The sequence below is a fragment of the Sarcophilus harrisii genome, chromosome 3 (genome assembly GCF_902635505.1).
Source record: "Sarcophilus harrisii chromosome 3, mSarHar1.11, whole genome shotgun sequence".
Classification (NCBI taxonomy): Eukaryota; Metazoa; Chordata; class Mammalia; order Dasyuromorphia; family Dasyuridae; genus Sarcophilus; species Sarcophilus harrisii.
The window spans coordinates 42,956,743-42,977,609 of NC_045428.1; the positions used below are offsets into that span (position 1 = coordinate 42,956,743).

General features: G+C 36.7%; 1 protein-coding gene across 1 annotated transcript in view; it reads left to right on the forward strand.

The window, feature by feature from the left end:
* ANKUB1 (ankyrin repeat and ubiquitin domain containing 1) overlaps positions 1–20,123 on the forward strand; it is a 30,305-nt gene extending 10,182 nt beyond the window's left edge. The window contains exons 3-6 of the mRNA XM_031957783.1: positions 6,752–6,968; positions 11,894–12,008; positions 16,429–17,367; positions 19,959–20,123. Coding sequence (XP_031813643.1) covers positions 6,752–6,968; positions 11,894–12,008; positions 16,429–17,367; positions 19,959–20,061 — 1,374 coding nt within the window. The 3' untranslated portion in view covers positions 20,062–20,123. The remainder of the gene's footprint in view (positions 1–6,751; positions 6,969–11,893; positions 12,009–16,428; positions 17,368–19,958) is intronic.
* The last annotated feature ends 744 nt before the right edge of the window (positions 20,124–20,867 follow it).

The window sequence follows — 20,867 nt, forward strand, 5'->3', positions numbered from 1 at the left end:
TCCTCAAGGTCACCTTCTGCTCTCTGCCGAGTGGGTCACGGGGAGAGTCCCGAGACACGGAACAGAATGAATGAGTCTCCTGGAATTCCTGCTGCTCTCGGTCATCAGCCTAACCCCAGTTCTGGTTAGACTTGCCCCTAACTAACAAATACTGGTCACCCAACGTTTCAGTCTGGATTGAGCCCTTGCTGAGGCTCTGGAACTACGCAAGCCAGGGCTTGAATGCAGGGAAATCTCACAGATCTGTGGCTGTAGTCCAAGATGGGCAAACAGAAACTACTGCTTCAAAAACAGGACCCACAAACCATCCAGGACTCAGAGAATGCCGCTGTGCCAGCTGCCCGCTGCCTAATCTTCCTCAGGTGACTGGAGGCATTCGCCTTCTCAAGGCCCCTTCTTGCATTGCACAATTGTATGAACAAACATCACCAGAGATCCAAGTGGTATTTACCCAATCAGATATAAGTTCCCCCAGGAGGCTGGTCACACCTTCCAAGATCCCTTCTGAGACTCAGGGAAACAACACTTTCCTGTATTATTATTATTATTATTGGCAGGGCTAGGAATCATTAGGCAGCTGATAAATAAAATATCCTTCTAAGTGCCCCAAATGCTTATGGGTAAGAACCTGTCCTTAGTCCTTTCATTAAATGCTGAATACAGGCAGCAATTAGGTAGTGAGATAGACTTGAAAAACATTCCATTTCGCTTGCCGTCTTTGTTTTCATATTGTGATTGTGTGAAGAACTGGTCAGCCTTTAGACAATTACTTAAAATTAGGTAGTGGTTCTACCAGTTTTACAAGCATTGTTCTATCCCTATAGGTATTGCATGAACAGTTTCAAATATCCTTATTATGAAAGGTACTTTATAAATATGTTGGGCTTTTGTAAAAGCTTTTTTTTTTTTTTTTTTTTGGAAGGGGGGTTGAGTTCCTTTTAAAAAAATATCAATTTTTAAGAAAAGAATTATACTATGCATATATTGGATTTAACATATATTTCTACCATGTTTAACATATATTGGATGACTTGCCAACTAGGGGAGGAAATGGGGGCTGGGGTTTAATGTTGAAAAATTATTCATGCATATGTTTTGAAAATAAAAAGCTTTGAACTAAAAATAAAAAAAGAAAGAAAAGAATCATAGGTCCAGAATCATACATCATCTGATTCTGAAGAAGGGACCCTGAAACTCTAAAACTCCTTGAAGGAGAAATTCTCCTTGAACTCTGCCTCAGTGAGGGACCCTACCCGAGTGAAACAAGATAAACAGCTTCATTCTGTAATCTAGGTGGGATTGGTTCAATCCTGAACTAAAAGAATTCCAATCCAATTGAATTAAAGATTTTCTATTCAATTCAACTCCACCTATCAGTGTCATTGGGAGGAGGAGGAGCAGGCCTCCCTTGCAGCCAAAGACCTCCTTATAAAAATGGCAATTAAAAACTCATTTCTTTGCAGAGGTTCTAAAAATGCCATGCTATGCCAAGGAGGCATCTGCCCACTGGAATAATATTCTTTTCCAGTATCACATTCTCTTTACCCTCAGCTATTTCCCTAAGGAGACTTTATGCTTCTCTGTCAGGATTTCTAACCTTACTTCCCAAATGCCTCCCCACACCCAAACCCCATAATAAACCTCTTTTATCAATCTAGGTTTTGGGGTTTGTAAATTCCTTTACAGAGAACCTCTGTGCCTCCAGAAGAGGGTTCCCTAAAACTCCCTACCCTGGTGCCGAAACCCAAGGGGGTGCAGGGGAGCCAAACCTCTCCATTTGATTCCCTGAACCCCAAACCTGCCACTAGACCTTATCATTTAACTCCCTGACCACTAGAAACCCTAATCTCATTTTGGTTCCCTGACCAGGAACCCTGAAAACTTGACTTTTCCTCATCAATTCCACTCCCTCATTTCTAATAGAAAACAAAAGTGAGATTAGGTGATTTAGCTTGCACAGGCAGAAGGAAGTATCAAGAGGGTTTGAACCCAGATCCTTGATGCTCAAGACTAGCCCATTTTCTTCATTTTCTGTTTATTCTTTTTTTTTTTTTAGAGTAGCCCATTTCCACACTGTCTCTCATAACAATGGTCTATTAACAATGGGGGGGATTCCATAGGAGAAAAATAACAGAAAAAAGGAAAAATAAATGTGATTTTTTGAGGGGATAGGCAAGTACACAATGAGATAGTTTGAGCTATTCTATTCCAGGAAGAATAGGGTTCTTGGGAATTATACTTTTAAATTCATGCTTCTATATCAAGAGACGCCCTAAGGTGAGTGGATAAAGCCAATCTTAGAGTCAGGAAAATCTGCTTCTGCCACATACTTTGTTGTTATTTTCTCTTCCAACTTTCAGTTTATTATTTATTTATTTACTTATTCATTATCCATTGATGACAAATTTTATTTTAGAATTTTGATTTTCAAATTCTTTTCCTCCCTTCCTCATTAAGGTCAGCAATAATGATACCTAATTATACATGTGACACATAATTTTGAAGAGGCAACATGGTACAGTGGAAAGAATGCTGGTTTGGAATCAGAAGTCCAGGTTTAAACACTGCTTCTGCTGCTCTGTATACAGGAAGAAAGAGCCACAGAAGGAAGGTTCAGGGAGAGCTGGCCAGGGAATTGATTCAGTCCCACAAACATTAACTATATTGTTTGTTGAACTTAAGTGACAGGTAAACAGGGATAGGCCATTACTTATGGGGACTTATATAAATGCAGTCAATCTGCAGCCTCCCAGTAGCCAAAGCTTTCCCATCTAGTGCCAAGATAAGCAGAAGACAAGACTAATTGCCCCTTGTCTCTGTTTCAGGAAATGGGCTTAGGTGACCCTCCCCAAAAGAAACTGTTAGCAATTAAAATGGAAAGAATGAATTCCCAGAGGTCTAATTTTTAAATCACTTCTGACACTACCTGGATGAAATTGGTTTGGGAAGGCTTGTGTTAAAAGGAAAATTCTTTTTTCCAGGTTTCTCCTTGATTAGGGAGGCAAAACTCAGAACAAAGAGAATTAAAAGGATTTTATGAGAAGTGTGTCAAGGTATAAAACATTGACGGGCTGATCAATGAAGATCAGCAAGGTTTTCAAGGTGGAGCCAACTTTTGTTCTTTTGGAATCCTTTCATAATGAGATGAAAACAATTGCGACAGATCTGGCCAGATCAGCAAAAGGGGAAAGGCCTCTGCACCCCAGTGCTTCCCCAGTTGCTGGGACTTGCAGGCTAACCAGAAAGCTCCTATGTGATATACAACAGGTGACACATTAATTCTTTCTCTGCAGATGGATAGCGTTTTTCATCATAAGTCCTTCAGAGCTGTCTTATATCACTGTGTGGTTGAGAACAGCTAAATCATTCAGTTGATCATACAATTCTGCTGTTCTATATACAGTATTCTCTTGGTTCTGCTCATTTCACTTTGAATCAGATCATATAAGTGTTTTCAAGTTTTTCTGAGAGCATCCTGGTCCTTTCTTACAGCACACAATCATATACAACAAATACAACAACTTGTTCAGTCATTGCCCAATTGATGGGCAGTCCATCAATTTCTAGTTCTTTGCTACTACTAAAAGAGTTTCTATAGATATATTTTTGTATATTATGGATGCATTTCCTTTTTTTCCCTTTGGGAAACAGATCTAGTAGTGGTATTGCATGGTTTTTAACCCTCTGAACATAGTACCAAATTGCTCTAGAGACTGAACGACATGAGGTGAGATTTTTCAAGACAGCTGTGAAAATTGAGTAAGGCGTCATTTTTTCAAAGTTTGAGTAGGCCTGAAAGACTTTAAGCATTAAGTCAAGGGCACACTTAAGCCCCCTCCCTGCTATGGGCATACTTCTTGTTCTCCTCCTATGACATCAGTGTCTTTCTGTTTAGGTCAAATATGGGCAACTATGTACTTATTGGTCAAGTTCAATTTCTTGGGTAGTTCCCGCATTTAGAATATAAGATCCTCAGCCAATTAGGATGAGGGTCAGTGGTGGGAGGGGGTATTTGCATTAAGGATTAAAAGTGTTGACCCTGCCCCACTATGGAGCTTCTTCCCTTCGTTTGTCTGCTCGATGGGTGGGACACCCAATTCTCTCCATAACGTATGATAAACTTTGCTTTGCTTCTAGAGATCTCTCCAGCTTTTTTTTTTATTAAATGCTTTCTGAACTACACAAGATGGTTTATTCAGTATATGACTTCACCAACAATGCATAACTGGTTCAGTTTTCCCACATTCTCTCCAACATTTGTTATTTTTCTTTTTTGTCTTATTAGCTATTCTGATGGGCAAAGGTGGTAGCTTAAAGTTATTTTAATTTCCATTTTTCTAGTCAATACATTTTTTCATGACAATAGCTTTGACTACTTTTCCTAAAAACTGTCGGTTCATAGCCTGCAACCATTTATCATTTGAGGAATGGCTCTTATTTTATAAATTTGACTATAAATTTGAGAAATGAGGCTTTTATCAGGGAAACTTTAAGCAGGATTTAAGTCTGCAAAGACTGCAGAGGGGATGCAGCAGCCTGCCCCAGCACTGATTTACAAGTAGGAATGAGAATAACAAGTCACTGAGTCAGCATAACTTTCAAAAATTGAACTGGATGACCTCTGAGGTCCTGGCTAGCTCTAGGGTTATTATAGGATCTAGAGTATAAACGATCTGAGAGAACAGAAAAATGATGTCTGCTTTCTGCCATAGCCTTAATAAAAGGACCAGCCTTCTAAGCTTACCCCATTAGATCTCAGTTACAGAGTTGTTCCCTTTTCTCCCCACCGTGTGTGTGTGTGTGTGTGTGTGTGTGTGTGTGTGTGTGTGTGTATTCTTGTGCTGTGAGACTTTTAAGGATAGCTCCAAGCTGCAAGATGCCTAAGGTCATGAGAACATTGATCACTGAAGGATTTGGCAATGTATCATCAAAGCAGGAATAACTCTGCCTCCACATCACCTTCTGAACCCTCCCTATTGCCTATAAAAAGTCACAAGTTCCTCCTCAGCAGAAGTCACAGGACCTTGACAGATTCAATCTTGGATCCTCTGAAATCATCCCCCAACCAAAAATATTTTCCTGAGATCTACTCTTGGGCCTAAAGCTTCTACTATTACCATATTTTAATGGCGTCTTTATTGGACAAAAGACAATATTTTTGTTTTTTGTTATCTCTTAGGGGTAAGAATTAGCTAAGTAGTATTGAAATCAGGGAATTTTTTTTCTGATTAATCTACTACCACCTACTTGTCCTATACTTGAAATCTAGACTGTGATACAAAAGAGGGTTAAATTTTTTATATAGAAGAAAAAGGTCTATAACAGGGAGGAAAGTCAGGGATACAAGGAGATTTTCAGTGCCTAGGAACTATATGAAAACTGCTTTAGGAAGTAGAATATAAAGTAAAGACTTTTTTTTTTTTTTTTTTAAATAGAGATTTTGAAAGGAATTATATATTTGAAGGACAAACTACCTATTTCAAAGTTTTGCCAGAAAACCTTTTCCTTCCAAATATAATTAAAGTGTTTCTACTTTTAGGGAGGTTGAGGGAGATTTACTGATTCCTCCAGGTTTGGTATTCTGTCACAAACCATCATCACTTGAAATAATTTCATATTTATTCCACATACATTTTTGTATTTACTTATTCACTTTTATGTTCTTTTCTCCCTAACAGAATGTAAGCTCCCGAGGGCAGGTTTTTGTTTTAGGTTTTGTTGTTATATCCTCAGCTCATAACACAGTACTTCCATTCACTTTTATGTTCTTTTCTCCCTAACAGAATGTAAGCTCCCGAGGGCAGGTTTTTGTTTTAGGTTTTGTTGTTATATCCTCAGCTCATAACACAGTACTTCCAACATTAGAATATTTATTCAAGTGAAGTGAAATAAACTGAAGGTGACTCACATGATTTGGAAAGTACTGTATTACCATGATGAGAGTAAAATGTTCAATTTTGAGGATTTTGAGGAACTTGTCTTGGGTTCCCCTTTCTTTAAAAAAATCAAATCATAATAGCTTCCTGCTTACTAACTTTAGGAATTTTTAAGGGTGTGTGTGTGTGTGTGTGTGTGTGTGTATGTGTGTATGTTTTATGAGTAAAGAAACTGGGGTAGTTTGCCCCCAAATGTATAGTTTTCCAGTAATCTTTTTTTCTGTTCAAGAACCTTAACTACACTCATATTGTTTTTTTGAAAACAATAGGGAACAAAGCCAGAAATTTTTATGAAACTAAATGAAAGATTAGGAGTAAACAACATTTCCAATCAAACTGGAAAGAAGTAGGGCCATTTCCCAAACAAAATGACACAAAGTTATTTAAGCTCCTTATCCCCTTGGTTCAGCAACAAGTGAAACCTAATTACTCTTAATCCTAAATAAATCACTTAGATGGAATAGTGGAAGGAACATTGTTCGAATCCTTCTTTGTCACTAGAATAACTATGGGCAAATCACTTAACCCCTCTAAGTCTCAACTTTTCTCCTTCCTGAAATGATAGATAGCATCTAGCTCCCTGGATTGTTGGGAAAACCAAATGAGATAACATGTAAAGTTCTTTGTAAAGCTTAAGGTACTACATAAGTATTAGCTATTATCATTATTAAAATTAAAAAGAACAAACATCTCAATGGTGGAACAGACTAGAGTTCAATGGAACTTGAATCTTTTCTTCCCATCCCTGCCTCTTGGACAGCAGCACTAACATACTTTAAGATGAATACTCTCTTTACTTTTTTCTCTCTGCTTAGAAAGAAAACAAACCAACCCTCTACGTTTACAATGCAGTAACTCAAGAAACAATGCCGATAAAGGGAAGCATTTGCCTTCTTGGAAAAAAAGTATCCTATCTGAAAACACTGATAAGTCTGAGATGTGGCTTTCCAGTGAGTATCTTCTGTCTCAGGACTCCTCAAGGAAAGGAGATGTATGACTGCAACACACTGATGGATTATCAAACAGACATAGGTACAGTATATGATTTTATTTTTTTACTTTGGAAATTCTTTCTAAACTTGTCCATCATAGGTTAATTTTCAATACAAAAAACTCTAAGGTTCTGTGTGAATTCTTTTTTGGTTCAGAAATTTGGCTTTAAATTAACGTTAGAAATTATAACTGATTCTTATATAGTAAATGCTAATATCTCCATTTTATGGGTGAGCAAACTGTGGCTTGGAGAAGCAATACTGAATATTGCCTGAAGTAAATTATTTGAGGATTGGAGAAAGAAATTAGAGGGAAGACTTTTAGTTATACTATATAAAGATACTCATTTATAGTACATAGTTATATAGTTATACCTTATAAAGATACTTGTTATAATGAGCTTTGTGCTATGTCTACCATCCACATGGGTAGCTCTTTGCTTCAATTTTTCCTATAGAATTCATATAATAATAACATATTAAGATAGGGAACATTTATAGTTCTTTAAGATCTGCAAAGTGTTTCACAAATATGATTTCATTTTATCCTCACAATAACCCTGGGAGGTAGATGCTATAAATTATCCTCATTTTACAAAAGAGGAAACTCAGACAGAGAGAGATTAAGTGATTTGCTTGGCTCACATTACAAGTAGCTAATATTCGAAGCCAGATTTGATTTTCTCATTCTAAATGTAGCCATTGCATCACATAGCTGTCTCCTATCCAATGAAATCTCCAAACAATTATGAAGACTTAACATTTCTCCTTTCTGTAACTTGTTCTTGTTTCAGGACCTCAAAGTCTTTTGAGATGTATTAATCTAAGTTAACTAAACATCACCAAGCTCTGTAACAAAATTGTTTTGTAACAAGGCAACTGAAAGACAGAGAAGTTACACGATTCGCCTCTTTTCCCTCGATGCATTGTGCAAGTTTTGTTTGCCCAGCATTGTGCTAAATATTAGGAAGCATTAGAAAAGTCATCCAGCTTGCCTTGTGCTAAAGGAACGCACAAGCTGCTTTCTTACACCAAACATGAGAACATCAATAACAAGCCGAGAATAGACCCTGCTCTGCTAGCTTTCAGGTGATCCTCCAGAGAGTTTAATATGACAACTCCTCTCACTACCTGTATAGCAACATTCAAGCAATACACTTTCATTGAATGACTACTGTAATCCTTGCTTTTGTTATGTGGTTGGGAGAAATGTTTCCTAAAAATTGAAAACAAGTATCAGCCAGAGAGGCAAGGAAGAGGCCTTTACGCCTATGAGCAGGTTGAAATATGTTTTTAAAAAATGAGGAATTATTAAGAAATAAAGTACAGATTATTAGGAAGCAGCTAGGTGATTTAGTGGATGGAATTCTGGGCCCAAATTGACTCCAGAGTCAGGAAGACCTTCAGTCTCATATTTACTAGCTGCCTGAATCTATGCAAGTTTGCTTTTATCCACTGGAGAAGGAAATGACAAACTACTACACTATCTTTGCCCAAAAAACTGTTTAAACAATAAAGGGTCTTGGAGAGTTGAACATGCTCAATAATAGAAACAACAGATTATTAACAAAAAAGTTTAAGAGCAAAAGAGATTTCATATTCATGTGGCAAGAAGAGATGATAACCAATGGAAAACCTGTGGACTCATTTGGTGTCCAAGAGAAGTGACTACAAGTGACTTTTTAACATATTGGGGTAGATCCCCTGTGAGGAGCTTATGGGAGGATTTAGATAAGAATGACATGGGAATCCTAAGACTCCTCCATCCTGAGAGGCAACACGATACAGTAGACCAGTGCTGCCCTTTGCAGAGCATGATGGGTATGTCCCCCCATTGTTCTTGCGATCTGTGTTCCCTGCAAGCAGCTTTGGGACCTATCTCTTCAGGGTCTCCTGGTTATCTTATAGGTAATGACTAGAAAGCTTCTCCCTGATGAGGGTAGGTTGACAGGTTTTAGCACCTTAGGTTAGCCAGAAAAAAACCCCCCAAACCACAGCACTCAGTTTCCTCCACAATAACAAGGAGACAATAATAGCACCTCCCTTCCAGGTTGCAGAAGGATCAGATGAGATAATATTTGTAAAGCACTAAGCATAGCACTCTATCAATGCTTGTTATGGTTACACAATTAGTAGGTATCAGAGGTTGAGTCCAAGTTGAGCACTTATCCATTGTCCTATGCTGACCCTCCTGCAAAAGGAAGCAAAACAGCTAATTGGTCTTTATTTTCAAACCAGAAAAAATAGAGAACCATAAAATTTTAGAGGGAAAAAGGACACTGCAAGTCATCTGTTCTACATCAATAGCCAACTTGAGAATTCCCTTCATGTCTTCCCTGGTAGGTGATGATCATAGCCTCTGTAATAGAAAATGCAGACTTTGTTTCTTTAAGATTTTCCTATGTACTGATATTTTCTAATGAGAAAGTCCAAATATCTCACAAAGTGTCTCATTCTGTTTCTGAAACTCAATTATCAAGTTCTTTATATATGAGAATTGCCCTATACACCTAAACCCCAATTAATACAACTGATTAGATACTTCAGCCCAGATACCTTTTTGGTAAAAACTTCTTTTTGATTGATTTACAGAATCTAAATAAACAAAAGAGATAAATTAGGCGTGAATGACCCCTGAACAACTTTATTGAATCAACCAATCAATCAATTTATTACCTAACACTATAAAGTAGATATGACTTGAATAAAAGCTGATGAACCACACAGGAAACATCTTGTAATTGGTTGAAGAGATTCAGTCAACCTGGGGCATGGGTAAAATGGCATGCCAGTTTGAAATCTGGCAATCCAATAGCAGGTCTGCCACATTTTTGAGAGGGAATTATTTGGGAAGAGAATCTCTGTCTCTTTCCCACTTTTTTTTTTTTTTTTTTTTGAGAAGATGATGTCCCTGTGAAATTTGAAAAGTTAGAAAATTTGGATTTCCCATGAGATGTTGGTATCAGTATCCACAAAACAGTAGCATCTGTACTGGCAGTCAAGGACAAACTGAACCCATAGAAGAAGCAGCTTCAGGATTTTACAAAGACTTCAACTTTAAAAGCCTATTAGAGAGCTACAAATCCTAAAGGGAGTCTTCAAGGGATTCTAGAAAAGGAGAGAAAGACTTCCAGAATTGTACCTTTACCACTTGATGTTTCCAGCCAAGAACCCAGAAGAAAGAGCTAACCAGTCAGTGCCTTTCTGTGTGACTAAAACTAGACCTATCCTGGTTTCTCCTGCAGGTTCAGGTGGCAAACAAAAGGATGTAAATAGTACATAGTAATAGGTAGATAATAGGTCTACCACAAATGTTAATGAAAAGCAAAACAGCAATTTATAAAATACAACTTTTATAACAACAAATCAACAGTCTCAGATCTGGGTTCCAGCTGCACTGAGCCCAAGTAGGACAATGGGAAGGGAATGAAGCCCTTCAGTTCTTACACGTTGCCAATAGCAGCCCTACAGCCACTGTAGTGAGAAGCTAGTCTTACATCTTTTCATTTAGCACGTTAGCTTTCCCTTCTTCCTGTGGGATTGGGGAGAGACTACTGCCTGGCAATCACAAAATGGCTGCTGCTGCTCTACTCTGGGTGCACATCTTCTATCCCCTCTTAGTTTCTCCTCCTCTTTGTGGGCTCTCTCAAGTTTCACCCCCTTCCCAATGTACTAATTCCTTGCATAGTGAAAACTCAAAATCCCAGGCAATCTTTGTGGGTCATTTCTCCCCTTGCAGAGGAATTATTACACATAGGAAGGGAATAGAATTAAAATATGTGTAATCTCACAATAAATTAGTATTTTATAGATAATCAAGTATCAGTAAATGAAAAATTTAATTCAGAATAGACTGTTAAAACTCTCCTTTCCTATGCCTTTCTCTAGGGAAATTAAATGTCTTAGAAAAAAAAAAATCAGGAGAATTAGCTGCCCTTTTATAAACAAATTTGAATTTCCAATTATGGAATCTTTGATAAGTGCTTTAGTTAAAATATTATTAAAGAACTGTTGTAAAAGTACATTTTTCTAGATAAGAAATCACCATATATGTCAGGGGACCTTCTTACCATGATGGTAGAGCTGATCTGAGTCAGAGTCAGATCATAGTAAATTGGGACCAGAAACAAAAGCTCAACAGCTATGGAGAAATAAATACAGCAAATAAGAAGGAAGATCAAGGATACTTGATATCTAAACTGGGTATGAAGTCAAGGCAATCTCTGGATATTGTCAAGTTCTGCTAAGCCAAAATCAAGACCACTTGGGAGCAGGACCAGTCACATTAGGTTCAGTCACATAATCTGGAACAATCAGATAGGCTTTATGGGTCTAGTAGGATCCCTTCCTTGCTTATACATTAAGTCCTACATGCTCAGTTGCACGTATTCATTTGAAAAGGGGAAGAAAATGCAAATAGCAAAGAATGAGGAAAAGGGGGGGAAAAAAGGCAAATAACTAAATGGCAAAAGGGAAGAGAAGGCAAGGAGAAAAAAAAATAGAAAATGGAAGATAATGCTTAGGTCAAATGAAAGGTCTCATATAGACTAAAATAGAGCAGTACTTTTTGTTTCTTATATGGTATCAAGCATTCTTGGTCTCCAAGATCAAAAACAGTACAAAAGAGCATTTAAAAAAAATTTTTTTTCATATAGATGTTTATAGTATGCATTTTGTTTTTTTTTGAAAGCTGTTTATGTCCTTTGACTATGCACATGTAAGGGAAACTTAATCAATATTATAGAAGAAGAAAAAGAAATACTCTGAAGTCCAAATAAATGACAGCCAGAAGCAGAATGCCTTCAGACTAATACAGAGGCCAGTTCTACTCTCCTAGCAAAAACGCACTTTCTTGTCACATCCATAATAGCAAGTCACTTTCATTTTGGTCGAGCAAACTTTGTGTACTATAAATCACAGTCAAAGACAAGGGTGATATAAAATGTTATTTTTCCTCACCTACAGGAACAGAACTTCGCTTAGATGTATGGGATGGATGGAAAGAATTTCTGACTGGTTGTCTCCAAGGACAAATGCTTAAAGTCCAACGGTATCTATCAGAAGAGGAACCAGTGCTCAAGTATGGATGCTAAAAATAAATGTTAACTATATTAACAAAGTTTATCTCCCCCCGTCCCCCCACAATACTCATAAGAACAGCTATTCCTTATAATCCTTGACACAGATCTGCAATGCTGCAATAAATGGTGACCCTACTATACTCCATAAAGTGATAGGAAATGCAGAATTGGAAAGAATTGCAGAGGACATTTTTTTTTGCATTTTTAAAAATATCTTTTTATTTACAGGTTATATGTATGGGTAATTTTACAGCATTGATAATTGCAGAACCTTTTGTTCCAATTTTTCCCCTCCGTTCCCCCATCTCCTCCCCCATATGGCAGATAGACCAATACGTGTTAAATATGTTAACGTATAAGTTAAATACAAGTATACATGTCCAAACAGTTATTTTGCTGTACAAAAAGAATAGGACTCTCAAATATTGTACAATTAGCCTGTGAAGGAAATCCAAAATGCAGGCAGACAAAAATATAGGGATTGGGAATTCAATGTAATGGTTCTTGGTCATCTCCCAGAGTTCTTTCGCTGGGTGTAGCTGGTTCAGTTCATTACTGCTCTATTGGAACTGGTTTTATTCATCTCATTGTTGAAGAGGGCCACGTCCATCAGAACTGGTCATCATATAGTATTGTTGTTGAAGTATATAATGATCTCTTGGTCCTGCTCGTTTCACTCAGCATCAGTTCGTGTAAGTCTCTCCAGGCCTTTCTGAAATCCTCCTGCTGGTCATTTCTTACAGAACAATAATATTCCATAATATTTATATACCACAATTTATTCAGCCATTCTCCAATTGATGGACATCCACTCAGTTTCCAGTTTCTGGCCACTACAATCTGCCTAGATTTTTATTGACCTTCTTGGATATCTGCTAGCGCTCCCTCTCAGTGACTTATTCCCCCCAAAAGCTATGTTTTCTCCCTCCAGGTCTGTCGATTGCAACTAGACTCAAGGAAAAGTGAAAGCTGTTCAAGCTCTTCCACTCAGTTGGGCTCCTGGACTCCTCCATTATCCTACTGCCCTCTGCTGGAGCTGTTTTCCATTGCTAGGGCATCTTCCTCAAAGCAAGGGGGCTTATCTTTAGTCATGTCCATAGCCTCGCCAACTAGAACAGAAAAGAACCTCCCTTTTGACTTCCTTATAGCATGTAAGAAAATTCTTCCCAACTCCCATTATGCCCTGGTAGAGAGTGACTAGAGTATGAGCATTATAAAGGCAAATAACAGAATTAGGATGAATGTTGGAAACTCTTTATGTTTTGCAAATTTGAAATTAAAAAGTATTATTTAAAATTTTTTAAAAGTGATGCATTTACACATAAAAAAAGAGTGAAGATTAGCAGATTGGACAGCTTAGATATGGCACTAAAATCCCTTAAGTTTTAAAAATGTAAAAAAAGGTCTTCAGTATTGTCTTTTAAGAGTACATGGACAGGGGCAGCTAGATGGCACAGTGGATAGAGCCCCAGCCCTGAAGTCAGGAGGACCTGAGTTCAAACTGGGCCTTACACTTAATACTTACTGACTGTATGATCCTGGGCAAGTCACCTAATCCCAATTGCCTTAGGGGAAAAAGAGTACATGGACAGAATTATACAGGATCAAACATATAGATAGATTGCTATCTGTACCTGTGAAGGAAGGGAATGCTCACACTGATGAGCTCATCGATTCATTTAAATGCTGGAGTATACTAAATGAATCTCTTGAGGAGTTTTTCCATTAATATAATCCTTATTATATTACTTAACTTTTCCCTTTTTGAATTATTTTTAATTGAAAAGACAAATAATTATCTCCTTTGAATTATCAATAATTAGATAAATAACTACCTTAATAAAACCATGGTCTCAGGAATATGGGTATTCCTTCCAATGATTCAGATTAAATCCTGTCTACTTTGTGCGACTTTCATCTATGTCTTCCCATAAATTTTTCCCAGGGATCTACACAAAGTATTAATAACTATACTTAAATTCTTTAGACGTTGTTGGAGAATACTAGAGCTGTTCATTGGTGTCTCACTCCAATTACAATTATGTAATGGATAATGTACTGAGAATTGGAAATCAAAAACCCAAATTCTGTCTTAGATACTTATTTGTTTGTTTGGGCCAAGGCAATCAGGGTTAAGTGAGTTCCCCAGGGTCACACAGCTAGAAAACATTAAATGTTTGAGGTTACATTTTATGAGGGATGTAGAAGACCCTTACCCAAAATGACTACTCAGAGATTACTCAGTAGAAAGCAGAAAAGTTGTTTATTGAAAACCTCCAGAGGATGAGCCATCCCATCACGAGATAAGAAAGAGAAAGCTCTCAGTAGGAGGGATAAAGAAGTAGTAAAGATACATAGCTTTTATACAAGAAATTACATCACAAGTAAGAGGGGATTGAGAAGGGGAGGGGAAGGCATCTAATTGGTTGTTGCTATTTGGGGAGATTGGAATGGAAGGTTTCTGTTTCCCCGAAATCTCCTGATTTCAAAGAAACAGAAAGTCAGGCCTTCAGGCTTAATCAAGCAGATAGTGGTCCAGCTAATAGATTAAATATCGATAAATGTCAAATACCAATAAATGGCATCAGCTCAGGTTAAGTAAATATGCTCAAGTAGATATGAGCCTGCACATATTATACAAGTCGTAGGGGAAACAGAAATAATAAAATACAGAAAAAGAATTCATACATTCCTAAGTTCTGCACCTTATCTATTCCCCACAATTTGAACTCAAGTTCTCTTGACAAACATATATTAGCTGTGTGACTAAGAAAATCTTGCCACCTCTTTGTCTCAGTTTCCTTATCCATAAAAATGAAGGAATTCCATGTCCTTAAAGGTCCATCCTGACCCTAAATCTATGATTCTAGGATCCTTTTTATTGTTCCTGTATTTCCCTGAGGAGCTTCTTTAAACTCCTTTTCCTGTATAATACCTTATTTATATTTTGCCTTCTCTTGTATCCAATATATTGACTTTGGAGCTATATAATATCACTGAAAGAACATTGTGCATAGTATAATATTTACAAATGGGTCTTGTATGAGTCAAATGACCCATTACTACTCATTTTACCAATAGTTGCTATAGTACTTAAGAGAAATATTTTTGGCACACTTCTACCTAGCAAAGGGAAAGAACCACAATACAATATCTAATAATGTGCTTGAGTAACTAATGTTATCAGTTTTTTTTTTTATTTCACTATATTTTAGACACAAGATTTTATTTATTTGTGCAAGATATAAAATATAAACATAGCAAAATAAATAGTAAAACAACTGATGCAGGATCCCATTTCATGCTCATGATCCCATTAAAAAATTATTATTATTATTATTGTTTGCTGAGGCAACTGGGGTTAAGTGACTTGCCCAGGGTCACACAACTAGGAAGTGTCAAGTATCTGAGATCACATTTGAACTCAGGTCCTCCTGACTTCAGGGCTAGTGTTCTATCCACTGCACCACCTAGCTGCCCCTAAAGAATTATTTTCTAAAATCCATTCAGTTGCAAATTCAAGTGCAAAAGCATGATGGTGAATATCTATTATTCAAGTAACATAAATAATATTGATAATACAAATAAACTATTTAAAAGGTGGTAATTTTTCCAATTTTACAAAATGTACATTATATTTCAATTTAATATGTGATATATTGATAGTTCTATAGGTTCATTTTAGTTCTCTGTAATGCAGAGCCTTGCATTTTCATTCAGTTGGAAAGGAAATGACTGCACACCATCAGCATAGGTCAGCACCATCAGTTGGAGGTTATGTCACTTCCAAAGCTACTTGTTTCTGCAATTACATTTTTTTATTTTTTAATTTATTATTATAGCTTTTTATTTACAAAACATATGCATGGGTAATTTTTCAACATTGACCTTTGCAAAAACTTCTGTTCCAACTTTTCCCCTCCTTCCCCCCAACCCCTCCCCTAGATGGCAGGTAGTCCCATATATATTAAATATGTTAAAGTATCTGTCAAATACAATAGATGTATACATATTTATATAGTTATCTTGTTGCACAAGAAAAATAGGCTTTAGAAAGAAGGTAAAAAATAACCTGGGAAGAAAAACAAAAATTCTGCAATTACATTTAAGCCCAATCCTTCTGACTGATGGTTCTTCTCTCTGGCTATGATGCTGATGGTACTGCTAGGAGCTACCTTTGTCACTCTGTCCATCCTGGCAGCAATTGGCAAGTTTTAAGGCTGTTGGCAATAGAGCGGAAATCCTTGTATTGATATGCACATCGACTGGAGAAACAACACTGACATTGTTGAGGTGTATTTCTCAGGCAGGAATTGTTCCTATGAATCAGTCTCTGAGGGCTGCTGGTGCACTACACTGGGACTGAATGGTTTCCTTACAAGTTGTCTGTTCACTTTCCTATTTTATGCATTTATTCAGGTACCAAAAGAGAGTAGCACTTTATATGGCTGCATTTTATGGATATATTGAACTCACAGAGTGGACTCTACAACAAGGAGTAAGGCCCAACGAAGCAGTTGGGGTACATCCCTATCGAGAATGGTGTCAAGAAACGTATCATCCAGATATCATTAAATGTCCCATTCATGCAGCCTCCGAAACAGGACAATTATTGATCCTTAAGGCCTTCATCAATTACAATGTCTTATGTCTAGACTGTAAAAATGCAGTGGGACAAATACCACTGACAATCGCCCTTAAACACAGGCATAAAGACTGTGTATTATACTTGGTGGCTAAAATGTGGTCCATGGTTTCTTATTCTAAAATTTCAATCCCCATGAAGATCTATATTAAAATCAAACAATGGCTTCTCAGAGCTCAGCGTCACATCCGTCAGAGAAGACGCCACACAGGGACACGGAGGTTCAGAACGCGAGTTGGAGATTTTGTCATGGTGGATGGCTTCACCCAGCCAAAAATGACCTCCAGAGAATGGAGTAAAGCTGGGAACAAGAGTATAAAAAACAAACTTTCCAAACTGCCAAATTTCCACGAAAAAACCCAGAGCAGGAAAACTCTGGATCCTTTAACAGTTTCACAACAGCAGAAATGTCTAAGCAGCATAAAATTGCCTCCAATAAAAGAAACAAATGGGTTCTCAAGATTACAAGAGTATCATCCAAACAATCAGAAAAAAAAGACAGCAACATCTAGGAAGAAGGAATTGATGACAACAAATCTGTACTCAGCCCAAGTTCCTCTTCCTTCACTTGCTGCTGGGGGCTATTCACATCCTCCTTTTTACTATGTGACCCCTAAGGCAGCCTGTTTCCTCACTTCATCCCTTCAGTCTTTTTTGGAATACAGTGGGAAGACTACAAGAGAGAATGCAATCTACTGCTTAGCTACCGCAAGGTATTTTTTTCTTTTATCATTCATGTAAGCCAATATTAAATTGTACATCCTGAGTCAAAAATTTTCATCACTATCATTAGTAGTATATGCTCTGAGACATTTATGATTAAATTATTAATTTAATTTTTATTTTAATAAATTGATATTAAATATAATAATATATTATATAATAATATAAAAATAAATTAATTTAATAATTAATGATTAAATAAATGAAAAATTAAATCTGAGACATTATGATTAAAAGTGTTTCTGCAAATGAGAACAGAGCAAAGACTTTGAAAAATAAGGGGAAGAAAATATATTTAAAAAGCACAGGTCTGGAGTAAACTATAACCCTGGGCCAAATAATCCAGAAACTGCCTACTTTTGTATAGCCGAAAACTAAGATGGTTTTTTCATTTTAAGATATATTTTTTTTTGTATTTTAAAATGTAAAAATTATTAGCTTGAGGGGCATGTAAAACAGGATACAAAGGACTGTGTTTTGCCAACTCTTGGAATCATTAATTGGACAATGCTGAAAATGGAAGTAAATAGGTAAGTAATTGAGTAATAAAGTAAGCCAAAATGAATTAAGAGATGAAGCTCTTGGAGATAAAGATTGGACAGGATAAGAAAGCTGAAATGAAATCGATAGTAATTTGGGATAAGTAAAATTATTTGAACCATCTGCTTCTGACACATTTATTATCTTTTTAAAAATTATTATAGCTTTTTATTTACAAGATATATGCATGGGTAATTTTTCAGCATTGACAATTGCAAATCCTTTTGTTCCAACTTTTTCCCTCCTTTTCCCCACCCCCTCCCCCAGATGGCAGGTAGACCAATACATGTTAAATATGTTAAAGTATATGTTAAACATAATATATGTATACATGTCCATATAGTTATTTTGCTGCACAAGAAAAACAGGACTTAGACATAAGGTAAAAATAACCTGAGAAGGAAATTAAAAATTCAGGTGGACAAAAACAGAGGGATTGGAGATGCTATGTTGCGGTTCATACTCATTTCCCAAAGTTCTTTCTCTGGGTGTAGCTGGTTCTATTCATTATTGAACAAATGGAGCTGATTTGGTTCATCTCACTGCTGAAGAGGGCCACTTCCATCAAAATTGATCATCATATCGTATTGTTGTTGAAGTATATAATGACTGACACATTTATTATCATAAATACTCACCATTGGTGACATACTAGGATTCTGTCAGTTCCATGTCATGTAACATTTTGTGCACCCACTTTATCACATTTGATTTTTTGAGGACCTGCTCCTTCCTTACTATTTGGCAAACTGCTACCACCTAGTGGTGGCAATCTGGGCATCTACTGGACAAAATTGAGGATAACCTAGTGACATTAATAATTCATTGGGTCACAAGTTGTAGAGTTGAAAGAACCTTAAAGAGTAGATGCCTGTTAGTTGGAGAAAGGCTGAATTAGTTGTATTTGGATAGAATGGAACACTATGGTTCCACAAGAAATGATGAACAGGTGGATTTCAGAAAAACCTGGAAAGACTTCCATGGCAAGCTGAGTGAAGTAAGCAGAACCAGGAGAACATAGTGCACAATAGCAACAAGATTATGTGATGATCCACTATAACAGACTTAGCTCTTCTCAGCAATACAGTGATCTGAGACTTCCAATTCCAATTAGATTTGGGATGGAAAATGCCTTCTGCATCCAGAGGAAGACCTAAAGAGACTGAATGCAGATCAAAGTATACTATTTTCATTTTTTTTTTTCTTTCTTCTGGTTTTCCCCTTTGGTTCTGATTTTTCTTTCACAACATGACTTTTTTTTTTAATCTTTCTTACTGCTTTCATTTAATTATCTTCAGGCTTCAACAAGCTTTAAAGTTAGCATATTAATATTTAAAGCTTTTTTTTTTTAATAATAACTTTTTATTGACAGAACTCATGCCAGGGTAATTTTTTACAACACTATCCCTTGCACTCACTTCTGTTCCGATTTTTCCCCTCCCTCCCTCCAACCCCTCCCCCAGATGGCAAGCAGTCCTATATATGTTAAATATGTCCCAGTATTTCCTAGATACAATATTTGTGTGCAGAACCAAACAGATCTCTTGTTGCACAGGAAGAATTGGATTCAGAAGGTAGAAATAACCTGGGAAGAAAAACAAAAATGCATACAGTTTACATTCATTTCCCAGTGTTCTTTCTTTGGGTGTAGCTGCTTCTGTCCATCATTGATCAGCACAACATGACTAATACAGAAATATGCTTAAAATGATTGTGCATGTATAACCTCTATCAGATTGCTTATTGTCTTAGGGAGGGAGGGAAAAAATGAATGTTGAAAACTATCTTTACATATAATTGGAAAAAATAAAATACTAATAAATAAAAAAATAACAAAAACAAAAACATAAAAACAATAAAGGACTTAAAGATGATCATCTATTCCAGCCTTTTGTTTTATAGATGAGGAAACTGAGGCTCAGACATTTCAGTAATTTATCCCAGACTAATGGATAGCTAAAAGTGCAGAATGATGAATGTCCCCAGATCTAAACAGGAAAAAATTAGGTTTTAAGATAAATTATTTGTTATTTTCTTGCAGTGCATTTAAAGAAAAACGGTGGCTTCAGCAATTAGAAATTGCAAAGGCTATGGCAAAGAAGAGCATTTATAATCTAACTACAGAAGGCCCGACTTCAAAATGAAGATATCTTCAGGAGGCTTTCCTTTGATTTCCTCTTTGCTTTATTTATTTATTTTGCAAGACACTCGGAGTTAAGTGACTTGCTCAGGATCACACACCTAGGAAGTATTAAATGTCTAAGGTGGTTCCAGGGCCAGTGCTCTATCCACTTTGCCATCTAACTACCCTGAGTCTTTCTTTGAGAAGGCAAGACCCCCATTCATTTGTGACTAACAAAGTGCAGACATAATTTCTCATTTCTAATGTCAACAATCCTCATATACCAGCAGGAAGGAAGGGCTCATAAATGGACTTTAACACTGAGTTTTGTGATCTCTAAATGTTAGCAATTTGGATCACCAAGTCGCCGACTGTCAGAGGTAGAGAGGACCTGAGAAGCCTTCTTAATTCAACCAATTGAACAAAATCTCCAATTATTGCCAGACAGACTGTTCAGTCTAAAGAATTTCAGAAACAAGGAATTCACTAGTCTCTGAATCAATTCCACTTTTAGCTATCTCTTGTTAACAAGTTTTTTTTTTTTCTTATGTTAAGCTCAAATCTGTCTCTTTACTCCTTCAAATAATTGTTATATAGTTCTGACTTCTGAAACAAAATAGAGAAAATGTAGTCCCTTTTCCACATTATATTCTTTTAATACTTGAAGACAGCTATCATCCCTCCAGTCTTTTCAATTAATAGTTTTTTTTTTAATTATAGCTTTTTATTTACAAGATATATGCATGGGTAATTTTTCAACATTGACCCTTGCAAAATCTTTTGTTCCAATTTTTCCCCTCCTTCCCCCCACTCCTTCCCCCAGATGGC